The sequence below is a fragment of the Marmota marmota genome, unplaced genomic scaffold (assembly GCF_001458135.2).
Source record: "Marmota marmota marmota unplaced genomic scaffold, marMar, whole genome shotgun sequence".
In the NCBI taxonomy this organism is placed as follows: domain Eukaryota; kingdom Metazoa; phylum Chordata; class Mammalia; order Rodentia; family Sciuridae; genus Marmota; species Marmota marmota.
The window spans coordinates 2,102,096-2,117,893 of record NW_026000102.1 but is presented as its reverse complement, the minus strand read 5'-3'; the positions used below and the strand labels follow the sequence as shown (position 1 = coordinate 2,117,893).

The window sequence follows — 15,798 nt, the reverse complement described above, 5'->3', positions numbered from 1 at the left end:
CTACATCTCCAGCCCTCTTTATTATTTTGAGACAGGGTTTTGCTAAGTTGCTAACTAAGGTTGGCCTTGTACTTGGAATCATCCTGCTTCAGCCTCCTGGGTTGCTGGGATTACAGGCCGGCAACATCATGCCTAGCAGGTTCATCCATTGTTATAAAAGTACTTTTCATATTCATTCAGCCCCTTGTGTCCACATATCAGTGGTTCAGCCAACCCTGGATCAAAAAATACTGGAGTGAGTGAGTGAGTGTGTGTGTGTGTGTGTGTGTGTGTGTGTGTGTGGTGGTGTGTATCCTCTGTATTTAACATGTACGGTTAAGTATATGTCAGTCTCTAAACAGTGTAGTAGAACAACTATTTACATGGTCTTTATGTTGTCTTAGGTATTATAAGTAATCGGGAAGTGATTTAAAGAATATGAGAGGGTATGTGTAGGTTTTATGCAAATACTATATCATTTCATATAAGGGATTTGAGTGTCCATGGATTTTGGTATGGGGGGAGTCCCAAAAACCAACCCCATGGATTCTGAGGGATGACTGTACCATCCTATTTAACAACTATAGGAGAAAGTTATATCAGGAAGAGTTTATCAGCCCTGTTCTTAGCTGAGGAAATGGTACCACATTAGGTGTTCCCTTTTTCCACGTGGTTTCCCAGTCTGGGTCCAGCCAGCAGCAGACCCTGAGAGCTTGCTCCAGATCCCAGTGGTAAGTTCCCTTACCCAGTATCACAGGCCCTGTGACTAATCTATGGTGGTCCCAGCTCCTGGGTTTCCTGGATGATCCAGTGATTTTGCTCTGCTAAACCACATTTCTTTTTGTATCTTCCCTGCACTGTGATCTACAGTCTACCTGTCATCAGTCCGTAGAAGTCCTTACATCTCTGCTTCATGGTGGCGGTGGATTCCGTGAACTGCCATCGTGGTTGCTCTTTTGGGTACACTCTCCACTAATCTACTTGCCTGGCAAGACCCCACCTAGGGTGAATCAGCTTTCTGCCTACACTACCTCTCTGAAGCTGTGGCTGGTTTCATTTGGATTTCTTGACACCCATCTTAAGGGGTTGTGAGCTTGCTAAGTGCCACCTAGTGATTCTGCTTCATCTCCTTGGTATCTTATGCCCTCACCCTTCTGGATGGCACTTCACAGTCTTTCTCTCTCTAAACCTTGCTCTTCTGTCCACACCCTCAGCTGACTACCTCACCTCCTGTTTCATCAAGAAGATAGAGGCAGGCAGAGGGAAACTTCTCCACGCTCCCTCCCATCTTCCCTCCGTGTTACACCCGCACCTGCACCCTCTGCCTTCTTTTCCTGTTACTGTGTGTGAACTCTGCTCCTGTGCAGGGTCACCGCCCCACGTGGGAACAACGTCCTGTTCCTTCTTGCTCACCCAGAGACTTGGCCTGGCTCTGTCCCTCATCTGCATTGCCACACTTGGCAATCAGCATGCAGTCTTTAGAAACAAATAAGCAGCTGAGTGTGGTGGTGCACACCTATAATCCCAGTGATTTGGGAGGCTGAGGCAGGAGGGTCCCAAGTTCAAGGCCAGCTTCAGCAAATTAATAAGACGATGTCTCAGAAAATAAATAGGGCTGGGGATGTAGCTCAGTGATAAAGTGATTGCCTCACACACACAGGCCCTGGGTCTGATTCCCAGCACCACACAACAAACTAGCAAACCCTCTCATCTCCCTGCTTTCCAACTCCTGCTCCCTCCCAGGCCCATTTATCTACTCCTTTTTTTGTGGCAAAAAATCCTCAGATATCTGTACTTCCTGTCTCCGCATTTTTTCCTTCCCATTCTTAGACCCACTCCAATCAAACTTTTCATCCACTGCATTTCATTGGAATAGCTCTTTCCAGGGTTCCCATGGCCTCCTCATTGCCTGACCCAGCCATGGCTCTCAGTCTTCATGTTATCAGTAGAATCAGAGTTAATTGCTCTCACTCTCTCTCTCTCTCTCTCTTTTTTTTTTTTTAAATGCTCATCTTAGTTGTCCTGGAACTAGCCTTAGAGGTCTCAGTCTTTATTGGTTTCATATCACTTGCAACTGGTGTTGCCCCCAGTGGGCTTTGTCCTCAGAATCTTATCTCTCCCCACACTCACAACTTACCTGGTCTCCTTGATCTCTCATGACTAAAATGCCATCTTGAGGTTGACAGCTCTCCAATTGTCCTTTGAACCTGCCCTCTGTCCTGCATATCCTGTATCTATTTGATCATTTCATCTGAATGTTTAATAAAAGTGTCTAAAAGAATTTTGGTTCCCTTCCCTTTCTTTATTGTCTTCATCTCAGAAAGCAGATATGCTTAGTTGCTTAGGTGTTCCCTTTTTCCACGTGGTTTCCCAGTCTGGGTCCAGCCAGCAGCAGACCCTGAGAGCTTGCTCCAGATCCCAGATCTGCCACTTGTCAGCCTTCGCAGCTCATACCCAGGCCAGCCATTGACCATCTTCTCTCCCTGCCTCTTACTCCCTAGGTAGTCCTCTTGCTGATTGTCTTTGTTTCCTGCAATTTTTGTTCTGCATAGAAGCCAGAACAGTAATTTAAAAATGTAAGACAGGTAACATCATTTTTCTGACGTAACCCTCCTTGGATTCCCAGAGACAGTGCCCCCACCCCTGCCTCTGGGCACATGGAGTCTGACCCCTTCCCACCTCTGGCCTCCTCTGCTGTTTTCCCCATGCACATTCTGCCTGGACCTCCATCTTGCTGACCTTGAGCCTGCCAAGTGCATGCCCAGCACGCCTCCTGCATAGCTGCATGGCTGCTCCTCTTTCTCTTCAAGGGCTTTCAGGGCCCCCAGAGGCTCTTCTATCTAACTTATGTGAGTGCGGTGCAGGCCCCTCAGTCCTTCCTGGCTTCACTTCTCCCAGTGGATCTTGTGACCACGGAGCACTTTTGCATTTGACTGTTGTCCTCTTGACCTCAACTGGAACAGGACCTCCGTGAGGGCCAGGACTGTGAGCATACTGCGGTACTTCTATTGGGCTCTCGGTGAATGTCATGGTGAATGTTTGAAGAGGAGTCATTGTCAGCCTCCTAATACGGTGTCTGCTCTTTGAATATCTTTTTTGGAGATTGAACCCAGGTGTGCTTTACCACCCAGCTACATCCCCTGACTTTATTACTATTTATTTATTTTTATTTTGAAACAGGATCTTGCCAGGTTGCCCAGGTGATCCTTCTTCCTCAGCCTTCAGAGTATCTGGGATCACAGGCTTGTGCCCCTGGGACCAGCTATTACATTTTTAAATAATTACTATGATTGCCATGTGGAGAATGGATTGTAGGGGAACTGTCATAGCATACTTTCTTATCACTTAGGATCTCCCCAATACTTACATTTAAAAAATTGTGTGTTGGGGCTGGGGATGTGGCTCAAGCGGTAGCGCGCTTGCCTGGCATGCGTGTGGCCCGGGTTCGATCCTCAGCACCACATACAAACAAAGATGTTGTGTCCGCCGAAAACTTAAAAAATAAATATTAAAAAAATTCCCTCTCTCTCTCTCTCTCTCTCTCTGTCTCTTTAAAAAAAAGTGTGTTATTTATACTGACATAAATATATAAAGGAACATATCAGCAAAATAAATTGATTAAGGGCTTGGACTGTAGCTCAATGGTAGAGCACTTGTCTCACACGTGTAAAGCACTGGGTTCGATCCTCAGCACCACATAAAAATAAACAAAGATATTATGTCCATCTACAACTAAAAAAAGTTTAAAATAAATAAATAAATAGGTTAAGCTATTGCTCTAGCTTGTTGCATTTTGAAATCTGCCTCTGGATGACTTTGGTCTTGCAGTTGTCCATGGCTGAGCCTTTCCCCTCAGTGCCATCCTCTGCCATCCAGTGTTGGTGATGTGGCTGGCACCTTTAAAAAAGAAGGCAGTTAGTAGTGGTGGTCTTTTCTGCTGGCTGCATTTGATTTGGGGATTGTTTTGGAACTGTTGCTGCCCACATCAGATTGACCACTCCCATCCCATCTATAGTAGTTTGGTTTCTGGGGAAATAGTGTGTCTTCCTGTTGTCTCCAGGGTTATTATCCAAGCCACTGGTGCCTAGTGTGACTTTTTCTTCTTTTTTTTTTTTAATGGTAGTGGGGATTGAACCCAGGGGTGTACCACTGAGCTATATTCCTTTTTATTTTATTTTGATACAGGGTTCGCTAAGTTGCCCAGGCTAGCCTCAAACTTTCAATCCTCCTACCTCAACCTCATAAGTTGCTTGGATTATAGGTGTGTGCCCCTGTGCCTGGCTCATTGTGATAGTTTTGATACTAGACTTTGTATGTTTTCACTCACAGTGATTATAGGAGACCATCAGCCATAAATCTGACTTTCAGATATATGTCAATTTCAGAGGTATTTCAGATGTTGAGGAAATTGTTTTGCCTTTGGTCAGAAAGAAAAGAAACAGATTGTGAGCACCTTCTGCCTGTCAAATAGGCAGTTTGTGTGTTAGGAGATAAGGCCCTCAGTTTGATTGTAGTTTTCCATGCCAGCCAATTAGGATGTAATCTTTTGAGTTTAAAATTATATTTTAGGATATGAGGATGCCGACTCATAATGGTGATGGGGACAGCATGGGAAGAATGGAGGACCTTTAGATAGGGCAAAGGGGACGGAGGTAAGGGAGAGGAGAGGGCAAGGGGGTAGGACTGATGGTGGAATGAGTTAGATGTCATTACCCTAAGTATATGTATGAAGACACGAATGCTGTGAAAATACTTTGTACAATTAGTGACTTGAAAAATTGTGCTCTATATGTGTAATATGAAATGAATTGCATTCTGCCATCATATATAAGAAATTAGAATAAATAAATAATTTAATTAAAAAATTATATTTCAGGGGCTGGGTTGTGGCTCAGTGGTAGAGCACTTGCCTAGCTGGGCTTAATTTTCAACACTGCATATAAATAAATGAATAAAATAAAGGTTCATCAACATTTAAAAAAATTTTGAAAAAAAAAATTATTTTTCAGAAAAGAACATGTTTCCTTAGAGTCTAGAGTGTTTCCAAGAGACTTCTTAGAAAACTTTGCATTGGTTACTAAATGCAAAGCAGAAAGTTACATGTTTCAAATTTTACATATAAAGGTACCTGCCTGTCAATGTTCAGACAATCAGTAAGATGAGATGCTTATGTTTCAGCCCAAACTCCATTCAAGTTCTTCTAAGTGGCTTCACTGTTTACATTGAGTTATTTGGAACCTTTTCCACTTACCTCTCCAGTTTGTTTGATTGCTGCCTGCTAAGGAGGATGATTTTGCAGTGAACTTAGAGACTTATAACTGAGTCTAATCTCAAACTTTTTTGCATTTTTTAAAAAATCATAAAATACAGATTAACAAAATCTACTCTTTTTTTTTTAATATTTATTTTTTGTAGTTGTAGTTGGACATAGTAACTTTATTTTATTTATTTATATGTGGTGCTGAGGATCGAACCCAGGGCCTTGCACATCTCACTAGTGCTCTACCACTGAGCCATAACCCCAGCCCCCAAATCTACTGTTAAGTGTAACTTCAGACAGGTTAAAGACATTCACATTGTTGCATAGCCATTGCAGTCACCCACCTCCTAGACTCCTTTCATCTTGCAAAACTGAAACTGAAACAGTTTTCAACAAACAGTGACTCTATTCCTCCCTCCCTTCCAGCCCCTGGCAGCCAACATTCTACACTGTGATTTTGACTACTCCAGGAACTTTATAAATGTAGAATCAGTCAGTCTTTTACTGACTGTCCTCGAGGTTCATTTGTGTTTTAGCTTATGTCAGTTTTCTTCCCTTTTTGTGGGGAGGAGCGGTGATACTAGGGATTGAACTCAGGGGCACTCAACCACTGAGCCAAGTCCCCATCCCTGTTTTGTATTTTATTTAGAGACAGGGTCTCACCGAGTTGCGTAGCACCTCACTTATGCTGAGGCTGGTTTTGAACTTGCGGTCCTCCTGTCTCAGCCTCCCGAGCCGCTGGCATTACAGGTGTGCACCACTGAGCCCAGCAATTTCCTTCCTTTTTAAGGTTAAGTAACATATATCATGGTAGGGCTGGGATAGAACTCAGTGGTAGAGGACCTGCCCAGCATGTCTCAGACCCTGATTTCAATCTCTAGTACTTAGCCTCTCTATGTAGGTATATGCATTAATACACATACACACAAACACACACACACACACACACACACACACACTTATACCTGGTAATTCTGTATGCCATTTATTTATTTGTTCATTTGTTGATGAGACACAGTACAGAATTTTTTCTTTGAGTCTTTGCTTTCAGTTTTTTGGGGTATATTCTCAGGTGGAATTGCTGGATCATATGGTGATTCTGTTTCAGTTTTTTGAGGACCCCCCCCCAACTGTTTTCATAGTGGCTGTATCATTTGACATTCCCACCAGCAGTGCATAAGGGTTCTTTTTTTTTTTTTAAAGAATATATTTATTTTTTAGTTGTAGGTGGACACACAATATCTTTATTTCATTTTTACATGGTGCTGAGGATCGAACCCAGTGCCCCACGCATGCTAAGGGAGCGCTCCACCACTGAGGCACAGCCCCAGCCCAGCATAAGGGTTCTGATTTGTCAAAATCCTCACAATCAGGCAAATAGTTTTTTTTTTTTTTAATAGTAGCCATCCTAATGTGAGGTGGTATCTAATCATGGTTTTCATTTGCCTTTCTAAAATCTGAAATCTTGAAAGTGGTTTAAGGAAGGAATATGAGGCCTGTGCTTTACCAGGTCACAATGGACATGGACAGATTTGTTGTAAAGCTTTTGTGGAGGCCCTGGTAAGAGAGGATGGTGGCCTGGATACAGTGGAGGCATGGGGTTGGGAAGAGGTGGACTCAAGAAAAAGTGACAAAACTTGGTGATAAATTGGCAGTGTTTGAGGAGGTGAGGGGGAGGAAGAGGGCATGCATGGACCTCTAGGCTTGAGTAATAGGCTGGAACAGGTGGATTCCTGCCCTCCACCAGTTCTTCCATGAAATAAATATTTCTTCAGTTTCTTTCAGAAATTTTTTTCACCCCAGTGTCCGCTCTCCCATGGGTGATGTGCAGTGACCTCTGCTCTGGTCAGTTCAGGTCAGCAGTGCCTATTTGGGAGCAGATGCTGTGCTGGACTTCATGGAGATTAAGACGAGTGGAACAGGAGGTCTGGGGGACTCCTTTACACACAAATTAGTGAGGATCCCAAGTAGCTTTCACATGTGTGGGTCATACCAGGTCAGCAAGGAAAATTAAAGATGTTTAAGAAATATTTATTAATTTTAAAAAAATCATGTTAGCATAAATAACATTTTTAATGAAAATACATTTTGAACAACAAATTTGGTGAGAGTTGGGACATTGGTTTTACTTTTGCAAGTCTTTTAACTGTCTGAATCAATAGAAGACAGTTTGATTCTCATATTAACTTTGGTATTTAATTTGTTACAAAATCATCTGAAAAACTCCACTGGACACTTGTTAAGAGAATGGAAGTGAAAGAGACAATTGTCTTGGTATTTTTATAAAAATAGTTTTTGCTTCAGAGACTTTCTGGAAACGTCTTGGGGACCCTGGAGATCCTAAACGGTTGGTGTAGTGATGCAATTACAGACTAGAGTCAGACTGCATGAGAACAGAAGCCAGCTTTGCCACTTGGTAGCCAGCAGTGTCACCAATGTATACAGTGTTTCTGTGCCTCAGTTTGTGCCTAGATAAAGTGGGTATGTTACAGGCACCTGTCTTAATGGGTCATTATGAGGATTAAGTAGGTAAATACTTATAAGTTCTTAGAACCATGCTACAAGGTAGTAAGTGCCACAGAAGTATTTATTAAGTAAGACTTAATATTTTCTTCAAGGAATTTATATAATCTAATTAAGTAGACACAGTGACCAACCAAACAACTTCAGGGGTTGATGTAAGTTCATTGAAGTTCCTTTGCAGCAGAGGCACAGGGAGGGGCTGCTGAACTTTTAGTGAGGACTCTGGGGGAATTCCTGTCTAAAAATGATGGGAGGAGCAGGTTTTCTGCAGTGTTAGGGTGGTTCCTAGTTCAGATGAGGCTCCCTGTGAGCATTTGCCATCGTGAACTTTCATTCTTCCATATTCCCAGCAGAGGAGCTGTCCAGCCTGGTTGATTTCCTTCTCTCTGATGCCTGCTCAGGCCCAGCTGCCTCAAGTAACTTTGTATCCTCATACCTGTGGCAGCAGGTAGTCAGTGAGTTGATTGAGTGCCTAGAATTAATGACTATGAAAATGTGAATAAAACATTTTTGTGATCTACTGTGATTTTGTGGCACATATTTATAATTACTTGATAACTCTGGAGTATTGAGAAGAAAAAGTGGCAGATTATATTTTCATTGTAATCAAGTAAAAACAACAAAATCATTTGCTCCTGAAACTATTGGTAAAATTTGTCTTAGTGTAACTTTTTTCTTTCTCTCATTGAATTAAAATGACTATTTTAAATCTTACCTATTTTAAGTGATCAAGTGATAGCATTTAATTAAAATGGCTCACTGGGGACGTAACTCAGCTGTAGAGGGCTTGCCTAGCATGTGAGGCCTGGGGTTTCATCCCTAACATTGAAAAATATAATCTCAAATAAATAACAGGCTCTGTTGTGTAGAAGGGTAGTATGCTTATTGGAAGTTCAGTCAAGGAGGTACAGTAAACAGATGGTAAGGTGATTAAGATGGTCTTTAAAAAGTGAGTTGGCGGTTTGCAAGAAAGCTGATTTGCTGAGTTACTCTCTCAAATGAGTGCTTCCTTTTCAAGGCCTATGAGGCCATGAGGCTCTGCTGTGGCCCTTGATGTCGTCAGCAGCAGGGATACAGTTATGCTCAGGTGCAGTGTTTCTACTGTTGAGTCACGCAATGCCCTCTCTCCCCTCCTGTTGTAGATCCGACGGCGGCGCCTGGCACGACTTGCTGGTGGACAGACCTCCCAGCCGAGCACCCCGCTTACCTCTCCCCAGAGGGAGAACCCTCCAGGGCCCCCGATAGCAGCGTCAGCCCCAGGCCCCTCCCAGAGTCTTGGTCTCAATGTCCACAACATGACCCCAGCTACCTCCCCAATAGGTGCAGCAGGTAAGCCGCAGCTTCCTATCTGGGAAGCCTGTACTTCTGATCTCAGCTTTCTGCTAAGCCAATGGTCAGGAGGGTCCACCACAATGATGGCAAGCAGTAGTGGATAAAGATTTTTGCAGTGTGTTTTGTTATTGTCTGCTCATTTTTGGTGATGATCTGTCGAACTGGTGGATTTCCTTTGCCTTACCTTCTATCTTCCTTCAAACAGGCTCAGGTTTCATCTCTGCTGGCAAGGGGATTAAGACTGAATTGGGTCCTGCTGATTTTATGAATTTGTTGATGCTTTCCTTTTTCCCTCTCTCCTATCTTCCCTTGCTCCCTCTGTTCCCAGGGTTTTGGGTATGATAAGCACAGCCTCTACCACTGAGCTACCCCCACCTGTTAAGAAAAAATAATATAAAAATGCAAAAATTGATTTCATGGTCAAAAGACAAATTTCCTTTATGCTGCATTGGCACAGAACTGGTTCTCTAAATTTTCAGGGTATGAATGTCTCCTGGGGCTGAAGGTACAGCTCAGTGGTAGAGCATTTGCTTAGCATGTGCAAGGCCCTGGGTTCCATCCCTAGCACTGCAAACAAAGCAAAACAAATCAGAAAACTTCACCTGATGTGATATTGGGTAACTACCTCATTGGCAACCATTTAACTATAGTCAAGATTTATTTCTTTAAACAAGCTGATAGTTGATATCTGGAACTCTTGAAAAATAATGATGTTGAGGGGCTGGGATTGTGGCTCAGCGGTAGTGCACTTACCTGGCATGTGTGAGGCACTGGGTTCAATTCTCAGCACCACATAAAATAAATAAAATAAAGGTCTATCAAAAAAAAAAAGAAAGAAAAATAATGATGTTGATTTATACTGCATATTTGAAAAATATTTTTTCCATGTGACCTTTTCTTTCTTTTTTTGGTACTGGAGATTGAACCCAGGGTTGCTCTACCACTGAGCCATATCCCCAACCCTTTTTATTTTTTTCAGTTTGAGGATAGGGTCTTGCTGAGTTGCTGAGGGACTTGCTAAATTGCTGACAGTCTCTCTTTAGTTGCTGAAACTGGTCTTGAACTTGTGATCCTCCTGCCTAAGCCTACATAGCTGCTGGGATTACAGGTGTGTATCACCATACTCAGCTCTATTTGAACTTTTCTATCATACAAAATATGGTGTCATTATAATAATTATTATGATTGCCGTTTTATAATTTAAGCCATTAGAAAGTAGATTCTAAGATTGCACGGATCATCATATCTAATAATTTGATCTATGACTATTAGTTCCATGATTATTTCATGTATTCTGCCTTTGTCAACCTTCCAAATAATCTGTCTTCTTGAGCTAGGATTATTTGTTAATTAAAAATATTTCAGTTACTATAACTTCTTAAGCATTGGTGGAGGTTCCTTTTCATTTTCCAGAAAAAATTCTTATCCTTAATTCTTCTAACATTTTGTGTGTGTGTGTGTGTGTGTGTGTGTGTGGTGTGCTGGGGATTGAATCCAGGACCTTGTGCAGGTGAGGCAAGCACTGTACCAACTGAGCTATATCCCCAGCCCTCTTATCCTTAATTCTATTAATTATAAAAGAGGGATATTCAGGCTAAAAATCAAAATTAGTAATGAATACCTTTGTCTGAAATGTTTCTTCTGTATAACTTTGCAAAGTGTAATTGTCTTTCAGTAGGACTGAAATTTTAGGGTTCCAGTGGTGATTTTATCTTTTCTTTGGAAAAGTGCTAACAGCTGTTCTATTTGTCTCACCATGATCAGGCCATACCCGCAGTTCTAGAACTTGTGCAGAGGAGTGCCTTTTTCTCACTTTATCTTTCTTGCTTTGTTATATCACAATTCTGGTTAAGTCCCATTTCTGTCCTGTCCTCTGTTTCATACCCTGGAACAAGACAAATTCATGATCACAAACTCAAGTGGACCCATAATACTGTCAGGCAGTTGCAGCATATTTCCCAGTCCACTTTTCTTTCTAAAATAGATGTCATACCTTATCCTCCAGTCGTCACACATTATACTCTCTCAGCATCCTGTTTCATTGAGAATGCGGATGCAGGCAAGAGGGAACCTGTACCCCCATGGCATCCAGCTGCCTGCCTCTGCGTGTGCTCAGTTTTTCTTAGAATGAACTGCCTCTGTGTCATTGAAGCTGGGTCCTGAATCCTGTTCCCTCTGACTTACTCCGGGCCGTGGTTCTAGTTCCTTTCTCTTGTCCTGCCTCATCAGTTCTCCCATCTCAAGGGGATTTTTGTAGTAATCTGTATTCATGCTGTTACTTCTCCTGTTATGGGAATTTTAGAAAGGAACTCTCTTAATCTTGTTTCCCCTGCCAGCTTCCACCCCATTTTTGCAGCTCTTCACCCCAGAAGTTTTGGAATGAGTCTAGTCCTCCGAATCTCCTCCTTTTGTCCTTGTATCCTCTGCTAAATTGACTCCAGGTGGGGAGGCCTTTTGTGGTTTGCTCTGAGTCACTGGTCTGATCTTTCAGCCTCTTTTGACACAGGCTATCACCATCTCTGCCTTAAAATACTTTTTTCTTTTGGTTTTCAGAATACCACTCAGTTCTCTTGGTTTTCATCCTGTCTCTTATCTGCTCCTTCTTAGTATTTCGCATGGTTCTTTTTCATTTCCCTGATTTCTAAATGATAGGATGCCAGGGTTCAATATTTAAAATCTTGTTCTCTACATCTGTGTTTTCCTTATTGATTTCATCTGTTCTCTTGGCTTTAATTACTACCTCTAATTTGATGATTCCTAAGTTTATATCTTTGGCTCAGACCTAATTCTTTTTTTTTTTTTTTTAAAGAGAGAGAGAGAGAGAGAATTTTTAAATATTTATTTTTCAGTTTTCGGCGGACACAACATCTTTGTTTGTATGTGGTGCTGAGGATCGAACCCAGGCCGCACGCATGCCAGGCGAGCGCGCCACTGCTTGAGCCACAGCCCCAGCCCAAGCTCAGACCTAGCATCTGAAAATTTATAATCTAATGGCCTGTTTGACATCTTTGCTAGTATGTCTTGATAAGCATCTCCCAGTTAACGCCTCTAAAGTGAAGTTTTGATAGTTCCTTCATCTTATCTTCTTCCAGGCCATCATTTCAATAAGTGAGAACTCATTTTTTTTTTCAAGTTGCTTAAGCCTGAAACATCATCCCTTTTGTTTTTATCTTATATGCTGGACTGTGGATTGGCATACTTTCTGTAAAGGGCCAATTTTTTTTTTTTAACAGACCATAAGGTAACAGCTATTCATCTCTGTCCATAGCACAAAAGCAGCCGTAGGCAGTATGTAAACAAACAAGTGTGACTGTGTTACAGTAAAACTCAACTCAGTGAAGCAGGTAGTGAGGGGACTTGGCCTGTGGGCTGCAGCTTGAAGCCCCCGGCTCTCAGCCCATCAGCAAACTAGAAGAAGACCAGATTGTCAACTTCTGCTTGTCACCCCTTGTCCCTTCCTAAGCCCGAGGCACCAGCATCTCTGCTCTGTTGCTGGCGAGGCCTCTTGCCTGGTCTCTCTAGGCCCATGCTGGCTGCACTCTCAGCACACAGCCACCGAGCCCTGGTGCATAGTGCAGTGTTTCGTAACAGCAGTGTTGTTTCTTACAGCAGGTTTATTACGTTGTCACAAACTAACAAACACTTGGGTGTCCTCTCAGTGGTTAGCTCTTGGCAGTGCATCGAAATGCCAGTTTCTCCATAATCTCCTGATTATGTTTCTCACATAATCACCATTATTCATAATTACAAACAGGTGGTTATATTAGCTATGCTTTGGCAGGTTGGATAAACAAATTCGTGATTTATTAAATAAACAAGTAAAAAGAAAAATAAAACCCTCCACAAGGCAGATTGTGTCATCTCTTTTCAGAATCCACCAGTGGCTCCCTCCCTTCCTCAAGACAAAAGTCTTTTAGAGCCCCCACCATGCCCCAGGGCTGTGTGTGATCAGCAGGAGGTGTGACCCCTTTCCCACTGCTCTCCCGTTTTCTCTGCTCAGGCATGCTGATTTTCTTGGTCCTGGAACATTCCAGGCAGGACCCTAATTTGGGTCATTTGCGTTTGCTATTTCTTTGCTTAGGCTATACACACTTTAGAAACAATGCTTCAGGTGTTACTCAAGTGTCACTTCCTCAGTAAGATGACCTTGGTCCTTGGCCACTGCCTGCAGTTGCTACCACTGACATGGATCCTTTTCTAGCTCTTAACTGTCAGCAGATACTGCAGGTGTAGTAGGGTGTGTTCTGTTTTGTATGCTCACCTATTGGCAAGGACTTGTGCCCATTTTGTTCACTGCTGTGTCACCAGTGCCTGGATGTTATTCATTAAATCATTAATAATGAGTTGGGTTGAATTAAGAAATGATTCGTAACAGATAAAGCAAAATGACACGGGCATGTATAACTTCAAGAAATTTTAAGAAAATATGATAGCTGTGCATTTAGAGATGAAAGGTTATCTATCACAAGGAAGATAATTGCTTATGCTTGTTTTCTGTTGTTTTAGAAGTTAGCGGGCCCATGGCTAGATTTATCATCCACTGAATGTGAAGGAGAGACTTGTGTTCAGAGTCAAGAAGTGTTTCTTCCTACCTGCATGCCAACCAGTCCCCACCTTGCTTAGCTTTGGAGATCAGAAGAGATCTGGCTCAGGGCTGCGGGCGTGTCTCAATGGGAGGGCACACGCCTAGAATGCTGGAGGCTCTGAGTTTCATCCCCAGCACTGCAAAAAAAAAAAAAGCAGAAGAGATCTGATATGATCAGGGTGGTACAGCTTAGACAAGGGATTGTCTTTTTCTTTCTTCTTTTTTTTTTTTTAGACTTTGGACATTTATTTTGTTCATTTATTTATATGCGGTGCTGAGAATTGAACACAGTGTCTCACACATGTGAGGCAAGAGCTCTACCACTGAGCCAAAACTCCAGCTCTGTGTCTTTTTCTTTTTTATTGTTTTAGAAGTGCTTTCTATCAGACATTGTAAGGAGCCCCTTATCTGAAAGCCTTAGGGTGCTTTCAGTTGCAAGTAACTAAATCAAGGATTGGGAAGCTGTAGGGGGTCCCGCAGGTTGATTCTCCAACATGCAGACCCAGCATCTTGCCATACTCTTGGCTTCTGTGTTCATTTCCCAGGGCTGCCCCAACAAGGTGCCATAAACCTGATATCTTTTTTTTCATTTTTTGGTACTGGGGAATGATCTAAGGGGTGCTTAACTACTGAGCCACAACCCTAGCCCTTTTTATTTTTTATTTTGAGACAGGGTCTTGCTAAGTTGCTTAGGGCTTAAGTTACTGAGGATGGCCTTAAATTTGGAATCTTCCTGTCTCAGTCTCTGGAGCTTCTGGCATTATAGGCATGAACCACCGTGCCTGGCTTAATTCTGATGTCTTAAAACAGTAGAAATATATTTTCTCAGAATGTGGCATCTTTGTAAGAAGAGGGAATTTTGGACAGATTCACACAAAAGGAAGACAGCCATGTGAAGGCGAGACAAGATATCAGAGTCTTCCCATCACAAGTCAAGGAATACCAGAAGTTGCCAGAAGAGCAGAAAAGCCAGGGATTCTTTCTTAGAGCCTTTGAAAGGACCATGGCCCTGACAGCACCTTTTATTTTTTTTTTTTGGGGGGGGGTACTGGGGATTAAACTCAGGTGCACTAGACTGAACTACACACTGAGCTCTATTTTATATTTTATTTAGAGACAGGGTCTCACTGAGTTGCTTAGCACCTCGCTTTTGCTGAGGCTGGCTCTGAATTCTCGATCCTCCTGCCTCAGCTTCCCAAGCCACTAGAATTACACGTGTGCACCTCTGCCAGCATCTTAACTTCAGACTTCTGGCCTCCATCCTTCTTATAAAGATGCCAGTCTTTGGATTAAGGATCACCCTCATCCAGTGTGACCTCATTGACTTGCTTACATATGCAAAGACCCAACTTCTAAATAGAAATATTATTTACTTTTCTTTTTGTGGCTCTGGGGCTGGAATCCATATGTCATGCATGCTAGGCAAGTGCTTTATCACTGAGCTACAGCTCTAGGCCCTTTTAAAAAATTTTTTTTATTTTGAGTCAAACTTGCTGAGTTGCCCAGGCTGGCCTTCGACTTGGGATCCTTTTGCCTCAGCCTCCCTCTTGCCTTTTATGCCTGGCAAGAGTTGAATTTTATTCAAGGAACATTTACTAACATTATGCTTATTCATTTTCTCCTAAAATTAAAACAACAACAACAACAAAAAAAACCCAGAGCAAAGTATTTTAGATGTAGAGGGTAACGTAAATGTTACCTGTGACCCCTGTGGAATCCTTGGTGCTCGCCACCCCTCCCCTAACAAGAGGTTGTTGGTGTTCCACATTCTGTATTCTTCATTCTCAGAAATTTCTTAATATTTTTGCTGAATTGTTATTTCAACTTAAAATAACAGGAGAGAAAGGCTTTGGAAAGAAACAATGAGTTTATTCAGGAGTAAGAAGGGGATTATTATCCAGAATGCATTCTTGGACAGATAGGCTTATCTAGTGGTGCAAAGGAAGATGGGGTTTTTAAAGATCAAATGAGGAAGGCTGGAAACAGTTATTATTGGCAAGAATCAATAACAAGGGTGGCATCAAGGCTGAATAGGCAGTTACTGGGCAGATGTCCTCATGGAAGTGTTTTTTGTATATGAATGCAGTGGCCTTTGTGCAAAGTCCCCATAATGGTTTTT

General features: G+C 42.3%; 1 protein-coding gene across 5 annotated transcripts in view; it reads left to right on the top strand.

Annotated features, from left to right (window-relative positions):
* Ube4b (ubiquitination factor E4B) overlaps positions 1-15,798 on the top strand; it is a 113,218-nt gene that overhangs the window by 20,943 nt on the left and 76,477 nt on the right. For 4 of the 5 annotated variants that reach the window (XM_015501417.2, XM_015501418.2, XM_048783635.1 and 1 more), the window contains exon 2: positions 8,905-9,091. The exons of the other annotated variant lie outside the window; for it this stretch is intronic. In XM_015501417.2, the coding sequence (XP_015356903.1) occupies positions 8,905-9,091 (187 nt within the window). The remainder of the gene's footprint in view (positions 1-8,904; positions 9,092-15,798) is intronic. 5 annotated transcript variants of the gene reach the window in all.